The 15,671-nt window shown below is 27.5% G+C and overlaps 6 protein-coding genes across 13 annotated transcripts; 3 read left to right on the forward strand and 3 right to left on the reverse strand.

Moving 5' to 3' along the window:
- The first annotated feature begins 128 nt into the window (after positions 1-128).
- LOC724874 (facilitated trehalose transporter Tret1) lies at positions 129-8,141 on the forward strand. Of its 4 annotated transcripts, none has more exons than XM_003249306.4 (5): positions 129-336; positions 596-711; positions 5,317-5,489; positions 6,037-6,485; positions 6,832-8,141. In XM_003249306.4, the coding sequence occupies exons 2-5, from the start codon at positions 656-658 to the stop codon at positions 7,696-7,698; spliced, it is 1,545 nt and encodes a 514-aa protein (XP_003249354.2). In that variant the 5' UTR covers positions 129-336; positions 596-655; the 3' UTR covers positions 7,699-8,141. The 4 variants fall into 4 exon arrangements, with proteins under 4 accessions (XP_003249354.2, XP_006558624.1, XP_016766205.2 ...); XM_026446048.1 differs by having other exon boundaries at positions 148-166; XM_006558561.3 differs by lacking the exon at positions 596-711.
- Positions 1,131-3,642, reverse strand: Glob1 (globin 1). 5 transcript variants are annotated; one of them, XM_026442989.1, is made up of 4 exons: positions 3,495-3,642; positions 2,776-2,943; positions 1,894-2,119; positions 1,131-1,603 (listed from the first exon to the last, which is right to left on the reverse strand). In XM_026442989.1, exons 2-4 carry the CDS (start codon positions 2,931-2,933, stop codon positions 1,472-1,474), a joined length of 516 nt encoding a protein of 171 aa, XP_026298774.1. In that variant the 5' UTR covers positions 2,934-2,943; positions 3,495-3,642; the 3' UTR covers positions 1,131-1,471. The 5 variants fall into 5 exon arrangements, with proteins under 5 accessions (XP_026298774.1, XP_026298734.1, XP_026298706.1 ...); XM_026442949.1 differs by having other exon boundaries at positions 2,776-3,105; positions 3,495-3,617; XM_026442921.1 differs by having other exon boundaries at positions 3,461-3,598.
- Positions 8,142-8,764: 623 nt separating the features above from the next.
- LOC113219395 lies at positions 8,765-9,991 on the reverse strand. Its single transcript, XM_026446050.1, has 2 exons — positions 9,584-9,991; positions 8,765-9,499 (listed from the first exon to the last, which is right to left on the reverse strand). The coding sequence occupies exons 1-2, from the start codon at positions 9,751-9,753 to the stop codon at positions 9,274-9,276; spliced, it is 396 nt and encodes a 131-aa protein (XP_026301835.1). The 5' UTR covers positions 9,754-9,991; the 3' UTR covers positions 8,765-9,273.
- Positions 9,992-10,163: 172 nt separating this feature from the next.
- On the reverse strand, positions 10,164-11,522 carry LOC410763 (deoxyhypusine hydroxylase). The gene is made up of 3 exons (XM_006558574.3): positions 11,062-11,522; positions 10,657-10,977; positions 10,164-10,530 (listed from the first exon to the last, which is right to left on the reverse strand). Exons 1-3 carry the CDS (start codon positions 11,339-11,341, stop codon positions 10,220-10,222), a joined length of 912 nt encoding a protein of 303 aa, XP_006558637.1. The 5' UTR covers positions 11,342-11,522; the 3' UTR covers positions 10,164-10,219.
- A 38-nt stretch (positions 11,523-11,560) lies between these two features.
- Positions 11,561-12,666, forward strand: LOC100576088 (28S ribosomal protein S23, mitochondrial; the record flags this gene model as incomplete). Its single annotated transcript, XM_026446259.1, has 4 exons — positions 11,561-11,723; positions 12,085-12,246; positions 12,347-12,446; positions 12,559-12,666. Coding segments are annotated over exons 1-4 (414 nt in total), but the record flags the coding sequence as incomplete, so codon positions are not given.
- A 402-nt stretch (positions 12,667-13,068) lies between these two features.
- On the forward strand, positions 13,069-15,333 carry LOC410765 (7,8-dihydro-8-oxoguanine triphosphatase). Its single transcript, XM_003249309.4, has 3 exons — positions 13,069-13,539; positions 14,296-14,441; positions 14,807-15,333. The coding sequence occupies exons 1-3, from the start codon at positions 13,388-13,390 to the stop codon at positions 14,998-15,000; spliced, it is 492 nt and encodes a 163-aa protein (XP_003249357.1). The 5' UTR covers positions 13,069-13,387; the 3' UTR covers positions 15,001-15,333.
- Positions 15,334-15,671: the final 338 nt, after the last annotated feature.

Raw genomic sequence — 15,671 nt, forward strand, 5'->3', positions numbered from 1 at the left:
AATGATGATAGACACAAAACATACAACTAAACAATATTATCTAAACAAAAGGTAAAGATAATTTTATTGTCGATTATGATGTCAATCTATATATTATAGACAACGGGTATGAATCTTGGTTACAAATCGTGCTGGAATCGTGATGACAACTTCATCATCCCTTAATGTGAGTAAATGTATTGTCTGATCGGTTGAATTTTTGAAGGAAAAAGAAAAAAGAAAAATGATCGAATCGAAATAGCAAGCAGTGAGTGTAAGAATCAAATCGAGAAGAGAAAAAAAATTGTGACGTCTGATTATGAGCTTCGCGTATGCAATTTAAATATCATCTGTGAGGTGAGTAATTTATCAATTTTCATTTTTTTCTTTTTCTTCTTCTTCTTCTTCTTTTTCTTTTTCTTTCTCCTCCCTCCCCCTCAACTTTTTTTTTTTTTGTTTAAGTTGAAATTCCTCCAAATTCGTGAATTTGAATCTCAATCAACTTTACTTAACCACGCGTTTCACGCGTAGAAGAATATCGTTTTTCTCGTCTTTGTTTCCGTCGAACAATTGTGCAACAACATTTTTTTTACATATCGCTTTCGTTTCCGAGTAGGTCACCTCGAATATGAATAGTCTTCTAATAGAATTCTAGACGACCCTTGAACCTTCTACTATGGAACGCATTTTTGATTATACGCGAAACATATACTCGTCTCATCAAGTAATCAAGTAAGTATTTTCTACTGTAAACGTCCACCGTCTACTTCCGTAGATCCACTTTGCTCTTTATTATTATTATTATTATTTCCGACGAATTATTCTCGATATCGCTTGTTTCAATTAAATTCTATCGATCGATCGATCCTTCCTTCGATCATCCACTCCGATCATTTCTAATACGTACATACATACTGGATCCGAAAAAAAAAAAGAAAATAATAACAATTACACTTTTTGCAAATTATTGCAGTTTGAAATTTGAATTTCAAAAAAATCGAGGAAAATATTCTATAAAGTATCAAAGATGCTTTGTTTGGAATTTTTTTGATAAAAAAAAATAAAAGAAAGAAAGAAGAAGAACGAAAGATAGGAGAAGTTAGTTTTTTTTTAAAAATTCGCTCATAATTTAAATAAATTGAAAATCTGTCTTAAATAATAGTTGCGTATCTTTAATTAAAATATATATCAATTTGTTGTGCGAAATACACAACAGTAAGGTACACAAAATAACGTAAAACAATATTATATTCGTATATACATATATATATAATATTATTATTGTTCACAGAAATCATTTTAAAAATATATATTTCCATATCAAACTTTCGAAATATTCTTCTATTCGTTTCTTTCAATTTTTAATTTGTAAATCGCGAGTAAAATTATTTATTTTATATATATATATATATGATGCAATTTTTAATCGACTAAATTAGAGAGAGAGAGAGAGAGAGAGAGGAAATAATAACGGATAAACTCGTCTCGTTCTTCAAGAAGCGAAAACCTGATATATTTTCCCGAACATCATGTCCAAAGTTTTGTTCCACGCCTCGGCCACTTCCGGCGTGTATTGCTTCCCCAACGCTTGGCGAAGAACTTCCAACATTACTTCCTTCAAGTTCTAGAAATTGAGAGAGTTGTCAAAAAAATCTTCTTCCCTGTTATTATATTAATATCTTTTATATATATATATATATTTGTTATATCTTGAGTTTTGTTTCTTCCAAATTTCTAGATACAAAGAAAAAGAAAACAAAAATCGATAACGAAATATTCGACGAATATTCGTCGAATATTTGAGAGAAGGAAAAATCGTTATCGAAGGATATTAATTCTTCCGTGATCAAAGTCTTTTCATTTAGATTATATATATATAAGATTCTCTCGATTTTCTAATTTTCACTCTCGTACCTGGAATTCTTCCTTCGTTTGGCCGCGTTTTTTATGCCTTTCGACCAAACCGATCAGGCTAGCCTCCATTAATCCCGGGTCGTGCAAGAAATCGATAACATTATTTAAAGCGGTAATTACGCCGGCACAATGAGCTTGAAACCGTTTATTAGCCGGCAATTCGTTCAAGGGAGTGTCCATGAAAGCGGTAAAGTATCGCTGATATTCCGGATATTTTTTAAAGAATCTGAAAATTCGTTGAAAACGTGATGGGATGAATCGATCGATCGCCGAGGGGAAAAGAAAATAGGGGGGGGAATTTAAATAGAGAGAAAAATTCGTGGTAGGAAATTTCGGTTTCAAGATATTCGAAGAACGAGTAGAAACGCGATTGAAAGGGCGAATTGAGAAAAATCGTGTCGATATTGAAGATAACGGGAATAAAAAAAAAGAAAGAAAGAAAAAGGAACGACATGAAATTGCAATGACAAACGAGGAATAATTTTATCTCTCTTATTTTTTTACATTATCAATTTTTTACATCATCGTTACGACGAAGGTTATCGATAATGCAACTTCATGTTCTCGAGAGACAACGTGTTTCTCGAGATTAAGGAGACAAAAAAAAGAAAGAAAGAAAGAAAGAAACAAAAAATAAAAGAATAAAAGATAAATAAACGTTTACAACGACTAGAGAGTTTCAAAAGAGTTTCCATTCGAGCGACTTCCCTTTATTACGATACGATCGCGATACGACAATCGATTTTTCGAATAACGATAATGATAATAATAATAATAATAAAAGAAATATACACGCGCGCATGCGCGTACACATACACGCGCGCGCGCATACACACACGCGTACGCACACGCACGCATCCCGCTCTTAAAAGCAAAACTTACGCGGTCATCACGGCGATCCCGGAAGCCACCTCGTCCTTCCTGACGACTGCCCACGTGTTCTGCACCAATTTCTTCTGCCTCTCGGTCAACCCTGTCGCCTGATCGATCCTGTTATCGTCCGATGACGAAATCCCGAGGAAACGTAGAAACGTTCCCATCGCTCCGCGTCTGTTGGGTATCGTCGTTGGGCAAAAGAGAAGAAAGAAAGAAAAGAAAAGGGAGGGGGGAAAAAAAAAAAAAAAAAAAAAAAAAAGAACGAGCTTTCTTTCAAGTCAGAAATAGGCGAGGAATGAGTCTCCTTCCCCTCCTCCTTCTCCTCCTCCCCTCCTCCTATACGGAACCGAAGGCAAACAAAAAAAGCATTCGGTAGGAATGTTTGTAGTGGAAGGAATACGCTTGCCTGACGATATTATACCATAATATATACACGTGACACTTTATCTTTAAGAGGATCTCGACGAGAGATGTGCAAAAAAAGTAGAAAGAGAAAGAAGAAACGAACGGAACGGAAGGAAGGAAAGAAAAGGAGAATAAGAAGAAGAAGAGAAAGAGAAAGAGAAAGAGAAGAAGATAGAACGAATGGAGGATCTTATTTAATAATAAATAGAGCGAATTCTGTGAGACGTCATGATGAAACCGAGTTATCGAACACGGTCGGGATACGGATCGAGCCACCACAATTTACCGTAATTCTGTATGATATGTCACGTGCCACGTACTGTCGTTTTTCAATTCGCTCAATCGCTGACACGGTTGGACGCCGACTACTCGTTCTTCGTGCCCGACTGACGGCCACTGCCTATCTAATGCTATTTTAAATCCACCCCCTCCGCCAACACGCCTCCGCCACCGGCTAATGGCCACGCGGTTAAATGATTAAAATTATTAAAGCCTCTCTTTACACGATCAGCGGCCAACCGGTTAAGTCGGTTAACCGATTATTCGACTTGGTTAACGCCTGCGTTTGGTCACTGAACTCTCGTATACATATAATATATACATATATATATATATACATTTTCTCTTTCAAATCGAATTCGATCGTTCGATCGTTGGACCTAAAAAAAAGGGAAGGGGAGGGGGGAGATGGAACCAGGCGATGGAACGGCCAAACCCTCTCGTTTTAACTCCCCAAATTGCTTTACGATCCACCCGGGTGACATCCGGTTAATTAATTCGTATCGAGTTATCTCGATATGGCAGCCTCGTTAATTTCGATCGATCAATCCTTGCGCGGATGCATCGATGCGTCGGCTATCGCCAACTCGTTACAACGCATCCCCCTTTCCCGTTTTCGACTCTCTTTCCGTTCCTTTCTTCGAAGAGGAGGGGGATCGAAAGGAATTTTTTTCTTATTGTATATCAATTGCATGAAACATAAAACGCGATAAAATTGAGGATCGTCATCCGAGATAAGAGCTGCGAGACGCGGCTCGGAAAAAAAGAATTAATCTGAGAAAATTATCTCTTAGATTGTTAAAATATAGATGTCGTGATTGCGCGATAAATTGTCGCGTAATTGTTGAAAATATATTATTAGTTTATCGTAGCTCTCCAATCTATATCTTCTCTTTTCTTTTTTTTTTTTTTTTAATTGACGATTGAAATCAGTTTTCGATGTTGCATGCGAAGTGCTTATCTTGGCTCAAAGACACATCTTATTATATCTTATTATTTTATTCTCTTATAATATCACGAATTATTTTTTCCTTTTTTTTCTTCAATTAAATGCACTAACATTGCACATACTATTTTTCTCTTTTTTAATAATAACAAGATTGCTTCGAATTTCGATAAACGATAATAATGCAATAATATATTATTCAAAAATTGTTAAATCGTAAGATTTAAATGGAACAGTTTGATTCCAGCTTCCTTCTTAAAAGAAGAGAAATGGGGAGGGGGGAAACGTAACGTTTCGTGATCGATGTCCGTATAATCCTGACTGGATAAATTTCTCTCCGAGTTGACGTCATTCGAATCGTGAACTATATCGGATATACAAAGAGGCTCCCAAAAGGACTATCCGTACGAGAAAAGACGAGAGATAAATAGAGAGAAATTTTACGTCTCGTTTACGTCGCGGAGAAATAAAATAATAATACGAATAAGAGGATCGAGATGTGTAATGTCGCAAAATTTTCGAAACGTATGCGTATTAAAAAACTATTTAACGATTCTTAAGACGATAAATCTCTAAAGGTCTCTCGCGCGCGCGGCTGCCTCTAAAACGTGCATCGATTAATGAACGTCTTCCTTGTCCAACGAATGAGCGGTTAATGCGCACCTGTCAGGTGGTTGAAAATTGCAACATCGCTTTCAACATGCGATTCACGTACGTGGCGATTAGAAGAAAACGATTACGATGCAGCGCGAGGCGCTAATCCTTCCTCGAAATGTTTCTCGAAATATTTTTTTTTTTTTTTTCTTCAAAATTTTCCTCGAATTTTTTGACCCCCTTCTCCCCTCCATTGCTTTACGATCGATCGGATTTAATCGGATCTTCGATCGTCGCGTTCACGTGATTATTTTCTTTTTCAGGGAAATAAATCAAGATATTGAAAAAAGCGAGACGAAAGACAAGGATATAAATATAGGGAAAGATAAACAGAATAAATCAACTATGGCTGAAGCACCGAACTTACATTTCAATGTTAATAATGAATGCAATAATGAAAGCAAGATTCATTTACAGTTAATATCAAGTTTTATAGGTATGAATTTTTTTTTTTTTTATCATGAAACGAAATTGAAAGAAAATTTTTGGCAATAAAGAAATTTTTAAATGTAAATCTTTTCTTTATCAACTGTGCAATGGGATCTTTCGTCATCTAAATAAAGGACTTGTAATTTTCGTGATTATACGATTTAAAATATAGGAATATGAAATATTCGTTGATTTTTTTCAAAATTTTTTTTATAAATGTGGAAAGCTAAAAAAATTCCAATGTGCAACTTCGAGCAGAGAAAATGTGAAATAAATTAAAATAAATATTAAAAAAAACTTAAACATTCGTTTGTTTTTTATATACAATAATAAAGTTTCATTATTTAGAATACTATTTGAAATGAAATAAGTTAAAATAAATATTAAAAAAAACTTGAATATTCGTTTGTTTTTTATATACAATAATAAAGTTTCATTATTTAGAATACTATTTCTCTATCTGGAAAAAAGAAAAAAAAAAAAGATCATCATTATAATTGAAAGAAATAAAAATTATATTATATATATATAAAATTATATTATTCTCATTCCAGTTAGCCTAGCATCATTCTCCGCCGGGATCTCCGTCGGTTGGCCGATAATCAGTGTTCCAAAGTTGGAAAATGAAACCTCTTCCAATTTTCGTATAAGCGAAAACGATGGAATTTTGATAATTAACGCGATACCGGTGGGCGCCATTGTTGGAGCAATTTTATCCGGTTCATTATTGAACGTCGTAGGCAGAAAATGGTTCCTCTACGCGACCAGTGTACCGTTCATAGTCTGTTGGTTGCTCAATTACTTCGCAAATTCTTGGATTGAAATTTTAGTGGCGAGACTGGTATCCGGTATATCGGTCGGCGCCTTGTATTCCATGGCCCCATTGTACATAGGAGAACTGGTAGAGCCAAGAATCAGAGGAGCGAGTTACACCATATTATCATTCATGTTTAATCTGGGAATCATGTTCGAATTCGGTCTTGAACCAATTTTAAGCAGACAGGTGAGAATTATTTAATTTTATTTAATTTTATTTTTCAAATTTTTCATCGAAATCGGAATGCTATTGCGTTAAAATATCGAATACATAACGATTGTTGTGTATTATTGCGTATTATATGCGAAACGGGTGATGCAAGCGATATCAATTTTCTGAAAAAAAAAAAAAAATGAAATTGATATATGTTTTCGCTTGTATCAGTCAACTTACGACTTCGTGTAAATTTATCTATTATGCATATTCACGATAAATTTAAGATGACGTAATATTTAAATAGATTTGTTTGTACACGAAAGTACACGCAAAGATATGTAATCATTAATATATGAATTTTTCTTTTTTTTTCCAGAATCTGTCAATTATCAATTTAATATCGATAGCCGTATTTCTCCTAACCATGCCATGGTTACCAGAATCGCCTTATTATTATTACGCGAAAAACAATTCAAACGCCGCGGAGTTAACTTTGGTATGGCTAAGACGCAAGAAGGAGAACCACAAAGAGTTGAATGAGATAAATGAGTTGATAAAGATAGAAAGAGGTCAAAATGGCTTCAAAAAATTATTCACGAAATATTCACCATACGGGAAAGCACTGACGCTTCTACTGTTACTGATGGCGGCCCAACAATTGTCAGGATTCGCAGCCATTTTATTCAACTGCGGCGATTTGATCAGAAAATTCAACGTACAATTCGAACAGGATTATCTCCTTCTCGTAATAAGCGCGATGTTTCTAGTTGCAAGTTTATTATCCGCGGTTACCGTCGACAAACTCGGCAGAAAATCTGTTCTTCTAATATCGACGTACGGCACTGTTCTATGCCTTCTCGTGATTGGTGGTTATTTCTTTGCCGAACACATAGGGATAAAAATCAGCAGTTATTCCACGATCCCATTGGTCGCTCTTGCGATTTACTTCATTATTTTCTCGTACGGTTTAACCTCAATTCCGTATATAGTCTCCTCGGAAATTTTCCTGACAAACATGAAAAATTGGGCAACAATGATCTCCAATATTTTTGGATTCATATTGTTCATAATCGTGTACAACGTTTATCGGTTTTTGAGCGAAAAATATGGATACGTGATATTCCTTGTCTTCGGCGTTGTCGACTTTATAATTGGCATTATCTTGAACATAGCATTGCCGGAAACGTCGTCCAAATCTTTCAACGACATTCAGGAAATATTGAAAGGACACAAGAAGAAATAAAGGAAAGACAATAAATGATTTTGCATTCTATTTATTCAATTTTCATCTATGGTTCTCTTTATATTGTTGAAATCCCTTTTTTTTTCAAATTGTTGTCGAATTGCCTAGGGAAGAACTTTCCGAGAAGATAAGCGTTGTTTTCGAACGTATTCGCGTGCATGAATTTGATCAAAAAGAAATTTCACGAAAATGTTAACAACAACAAAACAAAAATAAAAATGGTAGATAGAAAAGATTTTTAAAAATTATTTCACACGTTTTTATTGTAATTATATAATTTGCGTGGCTTACCAAAATAATACATTAAATTATTTAATGCTTATTACGCATTCGTTTACGTTCTCTTGGTGTCAATTGTACCACTTTTTTGATCGCATCTTTAATATAAAAAAATTTTATCTTACAATTGGATTGATAGATAATAAAGGAAGAATAAAAATAAATACCAAAAATCAAGTTATTAAATATACAAAAGTATATTTATACCTTCCAAAGAGATTTCTTGTGCCGTTTTCTTGACATAATCATCATTATTATTAGATTCATATCTTATCTAAGAAAAAAAAAATATTTACGCTAATACGTCTCTTTCGGATATTGCCCTTGCATAAAATATACATAAAATAATAAAATATCATTTATGTAATAAATAAAATAAATAGGAAAATGTAAAAAAAAATTTATTCTATTTCTTGAATAATTTCCATAGAGGAAAATCTGAATTTAAAAGCAGTTGCTTTCATTTATTAATAATTATGAAATGATTCTCACCATTTTGGCTCATATGTTTTTTTTTTTTCTTGTTTTGCTAGTTATCTTTTTTAACGATAATTAGAATAGAATAAAATTAAATCATTCAGTTTTTGTTAATAAAATAAGATAAATGTTGAATTTTAATAAAAGGAAATTCAGATTAAAAAAATTTAAATTTTATGTTTTAAATCATATTATCGTTAATTAAAAATGGTATAAAATGGCTTAAAATATTTACGTTGTGTTATTCAATTCATATGCGTCCAACTTACCTCTTTCTTCGATATTTTTTTTTTTAATTGTTTCTTACGACTTTTTTTTTCGTTAAAATACCTGTCATCTTTTGGTACATTATAATGATCAAAATTAATCGCATCTGATTCCAATGACATCCATAAATTTCTCTTATCGATCCAATATCGTTTTCTAGATTCCCAATGACTTAATGGATATCCGTGAAGAATCTGTGACATTGGATCTATTTCACCTTTAAAACACTATTCAAAGTTCACCCTTAATTTTACAATATGACAAATAAGATAAGATGATACAATAATATAATAAGATCTTTCAAAAAAAGAGCATACTTTTTTGGATGTATGTGATACATTTTGCATTTCAATTATCTTTCTAGAATTTTTGTTTATAAATTTTACCAACAACCTACATACATCGTTATAACATATTTTTTGCGTGATAATGAATTCTTTTGTCATTAGGTGTGGAAACTCTTGTATTAACATATCTAATACATTTGATGTGAAATTCTGTAAATGAAATTTAATTAATTTAATTTTTTTTTATTGCATTTATACATAAAAATTAACAAACTTCGAAATCAAAAATTGTTAATCCCATATCTTTATGAATCATAGCAATGTAGCCGAGAAAATCATTTTTCATTGATGTATTGTCATAATTTATAAATAAAGCACACAATATTTCGCATATATTCCTAAATTTTTTTTTAAGTTTTGCTTCTTGAACGAAATATGGAAGTGATGTATCTTCGAAATATTTCACGTATTCTGGATGAGTTTCAAAAATTCTGCGAGTTCGTTTAGCTTGTATGAAATGAATTGATAAGTACATAATTATATTTGCAAAAATTACATTGTAATATTATAATTACATTGTGCATAGTGCAAATCCATAATACATGCTATCCCTCTCTACAATCGACCAAATTTCTTTCATTTTTTTGACATCTAGTGCATAAATACTTTTGACATACTTATCTTCCTGCCATTCCTGTTTTTTTTTATAGAGATATGGGAATGGATAAGTAAGCAAATTTCCCATTTTTAAAATTTTTAAATACTTGAAATATTTTGATATTTTGTGACACACGTGATATTTGTACAACTGAATATCACTTTTAACCTGTTACAAACTTTGGATTCATTTTTATCGTAATTTCGTCCTCTTCGAATCTCTTTAAAAGATTCCTTAATTTTCAAAAAAATACAAAAAGCAGTTGTAATATGCATATTTTCTTATTTTAATTGTATGCTAAAATTTCCTTTTTTTCAAAACTTAAAAATTCTTATAAACAAAAAAAAATCAATAAATCAAATGAAAAATATTCTATTTAATTAATTTGGCTAAAAAGATAAAATATTATCAATAAATTTTAATATAATTATAATATAATATATAATAAATTATACGACATTTAGCAATTTTATTATGTATTTGACTTTAAAAAAAATTTATTTCATGAATAAACTTTTATTTATTTACAAAGAAATAAATATAAAATACAATTTTAGACCATAACTTTTCCTAATGTATTAGCATACTGAAATTCTGAACTATTTTCATATTCGCACATATCCAATGCAATTACACAACTTTCTCTTACAACTCTTTTATTATCACTTAAATATTTGTTTAAAATATCAAAACAATCTTGAGTAGCAATGGAACCTAATGCTTCTGCACATTCGTGACGCACCATTTCATTTTCTTCTGTATTTTTTAAGGATGCTTCTAAATGTGGGATAGCTATCTCTTTCTGAAGTTGTCCAAGAACAAAAGCTATCTCATGTTTGAACAAAGCACTTCCTACTTTTAGACCTATTTGTGCAATAAATTTTTACATTTTTAAAATTATAAATTACATTGATAAAAAAGAAAATAAATAAATATTATATAATTATTATAGAAATCACTATTATAAAAAATAATGAATCATTATTTTACCTTCACTAAGAGCAAGAATACTTTCTGGAGTATTTATATTTCTCAAGGAGAACATGGCTCTGTATCTTTCAAACAAAGAAATATTTTCATCTAAAAGAATTTCTTTTAATTTTTTAATATCGGTAATATTTGTTGGTGGTGCTGGATCTACTGACATATAAGGACTTTTTTGTAAATTAATTGAATTATTATTTGATTTTAACCACTGTATACGAGATAATGCCAATTGACATGTTTCTGCAACTTCTAATACACAATCTTTGCTATATTCTTCCAATATAGGTATTACAATTGAATCTCCAATTGCACCTAAAGCTTCACCTATTATAAAAAAATATATTTTTAGTAAAATATTTATAGTAAAAATATAAATATATGATATCTAATCTAATATATGATAAAAACCTGCTTCATGGCGAACCATTGGTTCTTGTGTAGTATCTTTTAATATTTCAATAAGAATTGGTATAGCACGGGAATCTTGCATTTGACCAAGACAATATGCAAGTTCATGTTTTAATAGAGCTGATTCATCTTTAAAACAATTATGAATTTGTTGAATAGCTTCTGTTCCACCAATATTTTTTAAGGTAAATAAAGCACGAAATCTTTCTTTTAGTGGTCGAGTTTGATCATTTAAGACATGGCCAATTGCATAAATTTGATTCTCATTTACTTCCAACATATTTTTTAAATCAAATCAATTAAGTATATGAGTTTATTAGTATTTTATAAAACTTATTTCACTATTTACGATGTCACATATACGATGTCACTTTTTATAATAATTTTTACACATGAAATTATATACTAAACTATTTTTGAGGTTAAGTATAAAAATGAATATATCAAATAGTCAACATTTCTGAAAAAAAGATAACACAAGCCGTAAGGCCTATACTTATATGCGCATTAATTATTAGTATACATATTATATATATATATATATGTATATATATTCATAATAAGTAGAAACTTACATACATAAAATTAGCTTATAAATTATAATTCTATTTTTAAAATATGGCGCAAAGTAGAACAGAAAGAATTGGAACAATTTTTACAAGGTAAAATTTCTTTTAACATATTTTATGAAAATTTAAATTATTATAAAATAGGTTAAAATTTATATTTTTAAATTATTGATAGATAATTTATTATTATATATATTATATATTCATTTAACAAATTATAATCAATTATATATTTATATAAAACAATTAAAATAAAAAATTAATTAAAAAAAAATTTTATTAAAAATTATTAAAAATACAAAGTCAAAATCCTATTATTTAAAATATAATTAAATTTAAATTTTATTATTTTACGATTCTGAAAAAATAGAAAACATTTTAGTTAGTTATTATAAACTATTGCTAAATAATTTTTATATAATTTTTAAATAATATATTTTTATATTAATTTTAGAATAACAGCATTAGCACGCACAGATGTAATACATCCAAATAATTTGCCATTATGGTATGACATATATAAAAACTTTCCTCCAAAAGATGAACCAGTTTTTGCTAGAAAACCATCACAGAAAAAAATACAAGATATATTTTATGCTGAAGATATTATAAGAGCGTAAGTAAAAATTTTAATTTTCATATAAATAATTCATATAAATATATTTATTATTAATAAACATAACTTATGTTTACATTTCAAATATATATTTTTATAGAAAATTTCACGAAGATATACAAATTCCTATGGTAGATATGAAACATGACAATGTTACGCAAACTCAAATCTTTTTATCTTTATATAAAAATTTTTTAAAGGTAATATGAAATACAAATTTTATTACTTTTTCAATATTATTATATTTTTATATAATTATATAACAGTTTTACATAAAAAATCAGATAAAAACTATATATTTATTTTAAATAGGATAATATTAAAGAAGAAGAAGCATATGAAAAGGCATTGCAAAATTATAAAGAAACTTATAATGTTAAAATACCTAAATCAGAGACATCATATAAATCATATAAAGACACTAAAAATTACAAAAAATAACAAGAAATAGAATTTTGAATAGATTATATTTATAATAACATATTGTAAAAATAAAAACAAAATTAATCATATATAATATATATTTATTCTTTATTTTTTTTATAAATGTGGTAGAAATATAAAGTTATTTTATTATTATTTTAATTATTTTAATTATATATAATACATTTAATATATAATAAATTATTTTTAATTTATATAATAAATATAAATATAATAAATTAATAAAAATGTTTAATTTTTATCATTTCACTCTTCATTTTACTCTTTCAAAAAAAAATAAATAAATTAAATTAAATTAAATGCAAAATTTAATTTAATATTAAAGATATTAATAATATAATAAATAATAAAAGATAAATCAAATAAAAATAAAAAAAAATTGCATAATTATAAAATTTTCCATGATTTTCGTAAGATAGAATATAGTATATAGATTCGGAAACTACCCTTAGTAAGCAAGTTCTATTTAGCGTTCTTTTAATAGCATAACCTACCAAGTATTTTTCAAATTAAAGCATTCAAATTTATATTATAGTATCATGTTATAATATATTTTTTATTGATAAGTTGATTTTTACTTAAGTAAAAAAATATAAATTAGTTTTAAATTGTGTAAAATAAAAACTATATAAAACTATTATTAATAATTTTTCAAAAGGAAAATTAAATTTCTGATAAATTAATTAAATAGATTAAAATGTCTATAAGAAAAGCTTTTTCATTAGTTTTTATTAGAAAATCAACAGAAATTTTATTGGGTTTAAAAAAACGAGGATTCGGAAAAGATAAATGGAATGGTTTTGGCGGTAAAATAGAACCAGGAGAATCAATTTTACACGGAGCCATGCGGTAAATAATTTTAAAAAATTTATAAAAAATATTTTATCTGTAACAATAAAAAAAATATAAATTAAAATTAATGTGAACTTTTTTAAATAGAAAATATGTTCTATATGTAATAAGTTAAGAATTTTATATTCAACAATATTTTATATTTCATAATAACCAATACATTAATAACAACGAATTTCAACAAAGATTTTTATCATATTATTTAACAATATATAAGATGATTCATAAAAAATATAATTAAAAAAATATTAGTTAAATTCTCTATTATTTATAAAAGCATTTTTATTAAAGTAACAAAAAAGTTATATATAAATTATACTATTATATTAAAGTAACAAAATATATATATATATATATATATATATATGATTTTTTACTTTAAATTTTTTTAATAATATAATACTATATTATTACTATATATAATAATTAAATTATTTTCTTAATTTTATTTAAATCTATATTTTATCATTTAAAAGAAATTTTTAATATTTTTTATGAATCATCTTGTATATACAGGTACACTTTTAAATAATTAAATAAATATAAAATATTATATATATATGTCTAAATTAAAATTGTATGTGATTAGTAAAAATAGTATAAAAAATATTTAAGCTAAAAGTATAATGTATGCTGCATAATATAAATATTACGTATATTATTTCTATTATACATTATATCATGTCGAAATATTTCTATCACAAATAGATAGGAATTAGAAAGTAAATTTCAAATCAGTGCATAATTTTATAGTGAATTAAAAGAAGAATGTGGTTTATCTGCACAAGAATTAAGAAAAATTGGAATTCTAGAATTTGAATTTGAAGAAAATGAAGTTCTATTAGAAGTTCATGTTTTTGAAACATATAAATATTATGGAGAGATAATAGAATCTGAAGGTATTTAAATTTTAAATAATTTTTTTAAACAATAGTATTACAATATTAATATTATAATGAAATATTTATTCTAATTAGTAATAGTAATTAGTATATATTTTTATGTGCAATTATTATTCAATGATTTTATATTTGTTTATTTTAATCATGTTGTAATTTTTATTTAATTATAAGCATAAAATTGCATGTGACTGCTTAAATTATACAAATTGTGGTGATCAATTAAATAGAAAAAAAACAGAAAATACATTTGAGCAAAATGAAAAACTTTAAAATATACATATTATATGCAATATAATCTAATATGTATTTTTTAAAAAATATAATAAATACATTGTAATTATATTTATATTTTTTTTGTTCAGAAATGCGACCAAAATGGTATAATTTGAAAGATATTCCTTTTAAAGAAATGTGGCCGGATGATGAATATTGGTTTCCTTATATGTTACGAGGGCAATTTTTTAAGGGATATTTTTTATACAGAGGTCAAGACCTAATTCTGAAATATAACATTGAAACTATGGAAGAACTACCATCTTTAGATCATATTTCTTAATATTCTCATTCATAATTTTCATACATTCCTGTTTTTTTTTACATATTAATAATCATAATTATTATTAAAAAATTCACTTTCACTTTTATTTTTATAATTATAATAAAATTTGGTTTTACATTTGATAACTTTTTTAATAGTAAAACCATTATCATCTTGGAATCATTATTTGTTATCACTTATTAATCTTAGATTATATCGAAGGGAATTTTAAGCAAATATTGTACAAATATATTACATTGATACTACATTAATTATACCTGCCTGTAATTTTTAATCAAGTAAAAGCATACACAATAAATTATCTCAAATAAAATATATAAATATTTGATAGTGATCAATATAATAATTATCAATAATTATATAGTGATATTTCAGAGATCATTAAATAAATTTTTCTGATATATTGCAAAGCTAATAATAAATTTTTCTAATTTTTTTTTTATCAAATAATTATATAATTATTTTAAAAATCTAAGTACTTATGATAAGTTATAAAACTATATTGTGATACCTCATATGAAGATAAAAATATTCTGTTTAAATTATATTTAAATTATATTTTATATTATTTCATAAATAAAAATTTTGCAAAGAATGTATCAATCAAGCACCATATAGCTTGGACAGAATAAAGAATAAATATTTTTGTCTTCAGTTCAAAAGATATA

This window comes from Apis mellifera, linkage group LG1, assembly GCF_003254395.2.
Source record: "Apis mellifera strain DH4 linkage group LG1, Amel_HAv3.1, whole genome shotgun sequence".
NCBI classification, from domain to species: Eukaryota; Metazoa; Arthropoda; class Insecta; order Hymenoptera; family Apidae; genus Apis; species Apis mellifera.